Genomic DNA, 9,732 nt, shown 5'->3' on the forward strand with positions numbered 1-9,732 from the left:
ATATAAAATACCTTAGACACAATCTGTAATTTCCTTTTCAACTAAAATAGCACATTTTATGACTTGGAGGTAATGACATTTCCCCTCAGGTATTTGTGGAAACCGATACAAATCTTTATATAGCTTAAATAGCATTTATTATGACATTCAATATCCAAAAGTGCCCGTATTTGCGAAATCAATCATACATAGCCTGATGTGCGGAGAAGAGGCTGCAGAGAAGTCAGGCTGTTGCTCCCCTAGTTGGCAAGCAGATGTAGTCAACAAGCAGCCACACTATTTTAGGGCAACTCCAACTAAAAAGGGTAACCGAACAATTGTATTTTAGTTTAATTCTTGTAACGTTATTCATAGTAGGTCACAATAAATTACACATCACCTTGAAATGTTCTATAGAAATAAAGTTTGATTTTTTATCAATGTTACATAGATCATGAGCTAACTGTCTGCATGTAGCCTACTTAAGTTATACGGAAGTCCACGCAACATTACAATTATGCAATCATTTCAATTGATGACAATCTTGTTTCGTGTTACATGTGTGCATTTTTAACCACTCAGTCACGCATTATCATTTTCTATGCGTTCTGGAAAGTGGGCTTGCACGCGAGTTCCAGTGAGTCCTCACGCTCAAGGGGTGTGGTATATAGTTCCTGAAGAAAAGTAGAACGGTTCCAAGAAATTCTAGAAGTCAGTCGGGTTTAGAAAACGCGACCGTGAAGACCATTTTTTTAATTTTCTTCCTATTAAAGATGGCTTTAGAAATGTATTTAGACCTTTTCTCACAGCCATGTCGCTCGGTGTATATCTTTGCCAAGAAAAACAAAATTTCTTTTGATTTTATGAAGGTTTCGCTTTTGGAAGGTAGGTTATTTTATTTTATTTTAGAGACTGTGCTTTTAGAGTAGCCAACTTCATTCTATAATTTTTACTGTTAAAAGAAGGTTATCTAAAGTTCAGTAAAAAGTAATTTACAGAAGTAGCCTGAAAATGTAATTTTCTGAAGGTGGAAGTCAGGTAGGTCAGGTAGGTCAGGTAGGCATCTATTCTTACTTGCACACAAGTAGCCTAGTGTGTTGTAGGCCTAGTCTACCCTAACCCTGTCCTGGGTTTCACAACTCCACGATACAGCTTCTACTCCCAAGCCATAAGACTGCTGAACAATTGATCAAATGGCTACCCGCACTATTTACATCGACCCCCCCTATCCCCTTTTGTTTTTGCACTGCTGCTACTTGCTGTTTATTATCTATGCATAGTCACTTTACTCCTACCTATACAGTACCAGTCAAAAGTTTGGACACACCTACTCCTTCAAGGGTTTTTCTTTATTTTTTATTATTTCCTACATTGTAGAATAATAGTGAAGACATCAACACTATGAAATAACACATATGGGATCATGTAGTAACCAAAAAAGTGTTAAACAAATCTAAATATATTTTAGGTTCTTCAAAGTAGCCACCCTTTGCCTTGATGACAGCTTTGCACACTATTGGCATTCTCTCAACCAGCTTCACCTGGAATGCTTTTCCAACAGTCTTGAAGGAGTTCCCACATATGCTTGAGCACTTGTTGGCTGCTTTTCCTTCAATCTGCGGTCCAACTCATCCCAAACCATCTCAATTGGGTTGAAGTCGGGTGATTGTGGAGGTCAGGTCATCTGATGCAGCACTCCATCACTCTCCTTCTTGGTCAAATGGCCCTTACACAGCCAGGAGGTGTTTTAGGTCATTGTCCTTTTGAAAAAAAAATGATAGTCCCACTAAGCACAAACCAGATGGGATGGCGTATCGCTGCAAAATGCTGTTGTAGCCATGCTGGTTAAGTGTGCCTTGAATTCTAAATAAATCACTGACAGTGTCACCAGCAAAGCACCATCACACCTGCTCCTCCATGCTTCACCATGGGAATCACACATGCAGAGATCATCCGTTCATCTACTCTGCGTCTCACAAAGATACAGCGTTTGGAAACAAAAATCTCAAATTCATCAGACCAAAGGTCAGATTTCCACCGGTCTAATGTACATTGTTCGTGTTTCTTGGACCAAGCAAGTCTCTTCTTCTTATTGTTGTCCTTTAGTAGTGGTTTCTTTGCAGCAATTCGACCATGAATGCCTTATTCATGCAGTCTCCTCTGAACAGTTGATGTTGAGATGTGTCTGTTACTTGAACTCTGTGAAGCATTTATTTGGGCTGCAATTTCTGAGGCTGGTAACTCTAAAGAATGTATCCTCTGCAGCAGAGGTAACTGGGTCTTCCTTTCCTGTGGTGGTCCTCATGAGAGCCAGTTTCATCATAGCGCTTGATGTTTTTGCGACTGCACTTGAAGAAATTTAAAGTAATGATGGACTGTTGTTTCTCTTTGCTTATTTGAGCTGTTCTTTCCATAATATGGACTTGGTCTTTTACCAAATAGGTCTATCTTCTGTATACCACCCCTACCTTGTCACAACACAACTGATTGGCTCAATCACATTAAGAAAGAAAGAAATTCCACAAATTAACTTTTAACAAGGTACACCTGTTAATTGAAATGCATTCATGAAATAAGCTGGTTGAGAGGATGCCAACAGTGTGCAATGCTGGTACCCCCTGTATATAGCCTCGTTATTGTTATTTTATCGTGTTACTTTTTTATTTTTTACTTTAGTTTATTTAGTCAATATTTTCTTAACTTTGTTGGTTAAGTGCTTGTAAGTAATCATTTCACGGTAAGGTCTACCTACACCTGTTGTATTTGGCGCATGTGAGAAATACAATTTGATTTTATTTGTTTAAGGGGAGGAGACAGGTTAAAGAAGGATTTTTAAGCCAACTGAGACATGGATTGTGTATGTGTACCATTCAGAGGGTGAATGGGCAAGACAAAATATTGAAGTGCCTTTGAACATGGTATGGCAGTAGGTGGCAGTTGCACCGGTTTGTGTCAAGAACTGCAACGCTGTGTCACGTCCTGACCATAGAAAGCTTTTATTTTCTATGGTAGAGTAGGTCAGGGCGTGACTAGGGGGTTGTTCTAGTTTATATTTTCTATGTGGGGTTCTAGGTTTATTTTCTATGTTGGTGATTTGTATGATTCCCAATTAGAGGCAGCTGGTTATCGTTGTCTCTAATTGGGGATCATACTTAACTAGCATTTTTTCCACCTGTGGGTTATGGGATATTGTTAATGTTTAGTTTCCTGTTAGCACTGCATTGTCGTCACGGTTAGTTTATTCTTTATTGTTTTTGTTTTTTTAAGTTTCACTTTCTAATAAAATATGTGGAACTCTACGTACGCTGCGCCTTGGTCCGACCATTATTTCAAACAACGTGACACGCTGCTAGGTTTTTCATGCTCAACAGTTTCCCGTGTTTATTATAAATGGTCCAACCCCCAAAGGACATCCAGCCAACTGGACACAACTGTTGGAAGCATTGGAGTCAGCATGGGCCAGCATCCCTATGGAATGCTTTCGACACCTTGTAGAGTCCATGCCCCTACAAATTGAGGCTGTTCTGAGGGCAAAAGGGGGTGACACTTAATATTAGAAAGGTGTTCCTAATGTACAGTACATTCAGTGTAGGTGGCTTATTACAGGAGTAAGTCTGTCATGTATCTCTGTCATTCACTACATTTCAGGAGAGCAGTATGGAGAAGAGTTTGGGAAGATCAACATGATCAGGAAAGCTCCTGCAATCCGAGATGGAGACTTCTGCTTGGCTGAAAGGTTGGAATGACAACATTAAGTTGAGATCAACCATCTCTACCTTATCTGATGAGGCAATGTAATACGACTACTTAACAAATCCTTTGTGATCCCTGGAGTAGCTAAACATATCCTCATTCTGATTTTAGTAATGATTCTAATACAGTGGCGAGGTAAAGCGTTTCAATGACTAAACGGGCCAATCATCCCTGCAGCATTGCCATCATGAAGTATCTGGCAGAGAAGTACCAGACCTCAGACCACTGGTATCCAGCCGATCTGCAAAAGCGTGCCCGTGTCAATGAATACCTGTCCTGGCAGCACATGGGCATACGTATGCATGGCTCAAAGATGTTTTGGCTCAGGGTAAGTGATGCTACTACATGCTTGGATTTAGAATTGTTTTCAAATTGTTCTTTGGACTTTGTTCAGTCCAACCCAGATAGCAATGTTTACTCAGTAGCATATTAACATCCTTTTTTCCTGTGGTCAAATAAAGTCACACACCAAGAAGATTTAGGTAATAATAATGGTATTATAAACTGGTAAATGTTTCCAGTTTTCCATGTTAGATGTGTGTGTGCGGGCAGTAGTTTGTGAAGAAATAGACTACAGCGTACACATTGCCAAAGCATGTGACTGTGGCCCTTTGAGTTTCACTGGCGGAAAAAATAAATCCTACTACAAGCATTGTTATAAGAATTTGATGCAGAGCTGTTTTGTACCTCTGTGTCCAAATACCTGTTATGTTAGATTTTGAGAGATGAGGTTGATCTCATGCCTTCTCGTTTTTCATGGCATAATATCAAGTTTCGGGAATTCAACACGTTTGTGTTTTACATTATCAAAAGGCTGCCTGTGTTGTAGCTCTTGATTCCAAAGATCATGGGTGTGGAGGTCCCCAAGGACAAGATGGATGGAGCCCTGGAGGACCTGGAAGGCTCTCTGAAACTCATTGAAGAAAAGTTCATTGGGGACAAGCCCTTTATCGCAGGAGACCAGATCTCCTTGGCCGACCTGGTGGCCATTGTTGAGATCATGCAGGTGAATGTTTTGCAGATCTTGTCTCTTTTCTCAGTTTCTTGCTTCACTGTAGTAGATTAGACCAAGATCGTTTTACATTGACATTTTTTGTCATTTACCAGACACTCTTATCCAGAGCAACTTACAGGCGAAATTAGGGTTTAGTGCCTTGCTCAGGGGAACATTGACAGATTTTTCACCTAGTTGTCTCGGGGATTCGAACCAGTGACCTTTGGTTCCTGGAAAAACTCTCTTAAAACCCCTTAGCTACCTGCAGTGAAATGTCCAAATCAATTACTAAACCTGTGTCTTAGGTCTTTGGTTTGGAGCTGCTTGTTTCCACAAGTGTTAACTAAAACAATTATTGATATACGAATCATCACAAACCTAACAACAATCAATTTTGTTGAAATATATTGTTATATTGTGGGCCTTCTGAGTCTATTTCTGGGTTTTGGTATCCCACAGCCTGTCGGTTCCGGCTTGGATGTGTTTGAGGGAAGACTTAAGCTAAGTGCCTGGCGAGACAGGGTTCAGGCGGAGATCGGGAAGGAGCTGTTCGATGAGGCTCACCGGGGGATTCTTGCGTCCCAGGAAATGGTCAAGAATATGGACAGCAGCAAGATGCAGGTCTTCAAACCCAAGATCTTGAGATTCTTCCTCTGAATGCTCCAATGACAGTGCAGAGGAATTGAAATGAAGCTGGTCCTCAGAGAAATAATCAAACTGTTAGTTAGCCACTATGCAGCATGTAACATAACAGTGTAACATAATAACAAAAACATCTACATTTCCTCTATGGAAAACATTTCCTGTTAGAATAAAAAAATTAATGTATGTAATTGTCACTAATGTTCTAAAAAGCTGTTTTTACCTTTCACTGTTTTTGATTGACTGAATACCGTATCGAATTCAGACAACCAGGTTTAACGTTTGCAAACAATATATTATCTGTTTCAAAGTTGACTGGGTGGGTGTCCATTTTTTTGCTGTCTACATTCTTATGAATCTGTCTGCGACTTACTCCTACTGGCTCTTCTTTCACAACAATCGACCACAGACTAGAGAAGTCTGGCACGCAATAGTGCATCGTTGGCTATTGCGTAGAACTATCATGCACCCCGATGGGGAGCTGAAATATGAGACACCTTTTCCTCTCACTCCCTGTGTGGAATGTAATCGCAGTTAGTGGATTCCTGCAAGTTATGGTGCGTGGGCCGTTCTGTAAAATGTTGGCAGGGATACTTCCTTATCTCATGGGAGAGAGGGAAGGAATCCACATCTGGTATTTAACTTCTGACCTCATGAAGTCGTACCCATAGCCCTATAGCACGTGCATTTGTGTTAGGGGAAGAGTTAAATAGTGTGTCTTATGTGTCTTCTAAACAATGTTCAGTGTGTTGACACTCCACTAACTTTAACACCAGAAGGCCACAGTGGTTGGTCTTTAATAATTAAACAGTGTTATTGTTTCCTTGCTATGTTGTGAAATGTGCTTCTGATTGTTTAGTATTCCAGAGTGGGGATTGCCCTATCTGTGCCAAAAAGATCAATATGTCTTGGTTGAGGTATAGCACATGAGTTTTGTCACTGACACTATACTTCTGACCCGGGACATGAACCCAAAGCTATTCCCTTTCTCTCAATAAATTCCTCATGCAAAAGCCAGCCTTAGAAACTGGGGGATTATCCCACCACTACCACCAGTGTTGCAGTTGAGGTGGAGTAACTTGAGTGGGGCTTGACCTTGCAAATTGCAATTATGGGTGATCATCACTCTACCACATGTACCATAAGGTTCAGATATCTTGGTAGAGGTGGTACACTTTCCCCTTATATCTGAAAAGCGCCTTGTGTCCATTCTGATTTGGTCGTCAAGAGACCAATATTATTTGATTCTAAGAGCCTGGCGTAATGGGATGTAGCAACCATGCACATTGTATGTCTACTAACTAGACAGATGTAATTCAGTAAATTGTCATTTGTATGTAACAGATTGGTATGCAGTCAGCCTACTCACCTACCACCACCCACAGTTTGTCCAAAGCAAATTGGTTTTTGCCTATACCAAATCATTCTTTGAGTCAGACTTTTACAGCGCTGTGAACTCATTTGACATTTGCCATGCTAGATGGTAGGCCATATGAAACATTGTGTCTGCTCAAAGTAGCCAGTTTCATTATTGGGAAATAAAACTAAACCGCTGCAATCCAAATGAATGTGGAAGACAAAAGGCATTGGGAACTTCCAGTGGGAGTGAAAGTTCAGCTGAATGTTAATTTGTTCCAAATGTCTGACATGCAGGAAAGATATACAAAAAATGGGCGGGCTATCTGGTTCTGTCTAAGGATACTGTGGTATCCCAGGAGGTCTACCCTGGCGGATGGTAATAGAGGGGAGGTACGTGAGGTGACGTTGGCTCCCTCTGCTGGGAATACGGGAGCTGGGCACCCCGACACGGACAACTAAGTGGAGGTAATTAGAGGAAAGGGCCAACCAGCCGTGGAGGCTAAAAATGAGACTTAAAAGGAGCACGATGGCACACCGCGGGAGAGAAGGGAGAGAGACGGACACCAGTTAAGAGAGAGAAGGAAGACCGAGCAAAACCTAAGTTATTTCCTTGAAATATTTATTTTCTGTCTTAAGTAAAGTTGTTTTTCTGACTAAAGCCTCCCTGTCTGTGTCAATCTCTGCATGCTCAACCCAACACCCCACGGTTTACCACAATACAAAGTAGCGTTTTGAATCATATGAGGCAGCAAACATGATGAAGATAGGGGATGTTGTGCGTCCCTCTGTCAATGTTTTTTATTTTTTATAAATAACGCTGAGAATTATTGTCATAAGGAGTTTCAAGGTTGGAACCCTCAACAGAATCACACAGGCTTTAGGGATTGCATATGTGATCAGGTAAGTGTCGCATAAGGACTAATAATACCAGATTTTAAAATAATTTCTTAAAGCTAGAACCCTTAATTGAAAAATAAAGCTGTCAACCCCCTCTGTTTTGGTAAAAAGCTGAGGAATGGGCTTAGAGAAATGTAATCACTCAAATGCATAGACAGAGCTATGAATGCAAGGAGTGACCGACGATTCCATTATATCAAAATTATAGTTTTAACCATGTTTTCAGGCTATACAGTGTTTGTTTATTTACTTTGTTTACAAACATTGGAGTAAAACAAGCTTACATTTCAGGTTCTGATGGCGTACGACCATTGAACTAAGCCCATGAGACATTTACAAAATATATTCTTTCAGAATAAAGGGTTATATATCATTAATATATAAGTCCAAAAATGGATGTAGCAACTAAGGACTCTAGCTTTAAATACCACTTAACATATGGACTTTTGTTTACTTATCAAACTAAATGTTTGCTCAGTGCCCCGTCACCAAAACTGGCATTTCCATCACAAGTATAGCCACAGCTGTCACAATATAGATTCTTTGGGATTACTGCAACTATTTTCATACATTTTTGGTGTTTAAAATATACTATTATTTGTCTTTCAAATGCCCATGAACCTGGGTATGAATGTAAGCACGTAATACCTTGACCACATCATTGCATCCCTCTCTTGCACACCTATGCAGGTATGCGTGCTGAACAAAGGCTACAAGGACACAGATGCAGTTCTCAGCTCTGTTACGACCAAGGTGAAGGGTATGGCCCTGACCAACACCTCCGACCTGGGCCTGCGCATCTGGGATGTGGCAGAGTGTCATCCCACCACAGGTATCACCCAGACATATAAAAGATGAGGTACAGTGCCTTCGGAAAGTATTCATACCCTTTGACTTATTCCACATTCTGTTTTTTAACAGCCTGAATGTAAAATGGATTAAATATATTTTTGTTCTCACCAATCTACACACAATACCCCATAATGACAAAGTTAAAACATTTGTTACCATTTCTTTGCTAATTTATTGAAAATGAAATACAGAAATATCTAATTTACATAAGTATTCACACCCAGACTCAATACTTTGTAGAAGCAGCTTTGGCAGTGATTACAGCTGTGTGTCTTTCTGGACAAGTCTCTAAGAGCTTTCCACACCTGGATTGTGCATTTTCCCATTCTTTTAAAAATTCTTCAAGCTTTGTCAAATGTTGATCATCGCTGATCAACTCAGGTCTTGCCATAGATTTTCAAGTAGATTTATGACTAGTTTAGAGTGTGTAGTTTAGTTTAGAGTAATTATCGTAATTTACCGAAGTTAGCTAGCCAGCTATTTGTCGTCCCTCTTAACGTAGGAAACACTGCTAGCTAGCCAGCAGCTAGCCAGCTAGCCAACGTCTACCGTCTACCGAATAGCAGCACTGTAGAGACTATTACATTTACATTACATTACAACGGAACGACTTGGTTAGTGTAGTGTTAGTGTAACAGTATAACTTTAGACCGTCCCCTCGCCCCGACACGGGCGCGAACCAGGGACCCTCTGCACACATCAACAACTGACACCCACGAAGCGTCGTTACCCATCGCTCCACAAAAGCCGCGGCCCTTGCAGAGCAAGGGGAAACCCTACTTCAGGTCTCAGAGCAAGTGACGTAACCGATTGAAATGCTATTAGCGCGTACCCGCTAACTAGCTAGCCATTTCACATCCGTTACATTAGCTAGCTACATAGTTGTCTTTGCTGTCAAGATAATTGTGTAGTTTTGAGTAATTGTCTAGGTTACCTAGCCAGTTACCGAGGCTACCTAGCCAGCTACACTTTCAAACTAAGTCAACAACGCAGCCACTGCTAGCTAGCCTACTTCAGCAGCACTGTATCATTTTAGTCAATAAGATTTCTTGCAACGTAAGTTTAACTTTCTGAACATTCGAGACGTGTAGTCCACTTGTCATTCCAATCTCCTTTGCATTAGCGTAGCCTCTTCTGTAGCCTGTCAACTATGTGTCTGTCTATCCCTCTTCTCTCCTCTCTGCACAGACCACACAAACGCTTCACACCGCGTGGCCGCTGCCTGGTGGTCCCAGCGCGCACGACCCATGTGGAGT

At 40.9% G+C, this 9,732-nt stretch overlaps 1 protein-coding gene across 1 annotated transcript; it reads left to right on the plus strand.

Moving 5' to 3' along the window:
* The first annotated feature begins 516 nt into the window (after window positions 1–516).
* LOC139551993 (glutathione S-transferase theta-3-like) lies at window positions 517–5,683 on the plus strand. The gene is made up of 5 exons (XM_071363329.1): window positions 517–864; window positions 3,628–3,715; window positions 3,910–4,060; window positions 4,562–4,738; window positions 5,186–5,683. Exons 1-5 carry the CDS (start codon window positions 753–755, stop codon window positions 5,381–5,383), a joined length of 726 nt encoding a protein of 241 aa, XP_071219430.1. The 5' UTR covers window positions 517–752; the 3' UTR covers window positions 5,384–5,683.
* The last annotated feature ends 4,049 nt before the right edge of the window (window positions 5,684–9,732 follow it).

The sequence above is a fragment of the Salvelinus alpinus genome, chromosome 24 (assembly GCF_045679555.1).
Source record: "Salvelinus alpinus chromosome 24, SLU_Salpinus.1, whole genome shotgun sequence".
NCBI classification, from domain to species: domain Eukaryota; kingdom Metazoa; phylum Chordata; class Actinopteri; order Salmoniformes; family Salmonidae; genus Salvelinus; species Salvelinus alpinus.

What these genes read in the sequence shown, in the direction of transcription:
- LOC139551993 (XM_071363329.1), top strand. Translation starts at nt 753, where the DNA reads ATGGCTTTAGAAATGTATTTAGACCTTTTCTCACAGCCATGTCGCTCG. An exon ending in CAAAGATGTTTTGGCTCAGG is followed by an intron (nt 4,061 to 4,561) that starts GTAAGTGATGCT and finishes CCTGTGTTGTAG; the next exon opens with CTCTTGATTCCAAAGATCAT. An exon ending in CCATTGTTGAGATCATGCAG is followed by an intron (nt 4,739 to 5,185) that starts GTGAATGTTTTG and finishes GGTATCCCACAG; the next exon opens with CCTGTCGGTTCCGGCTTGGA.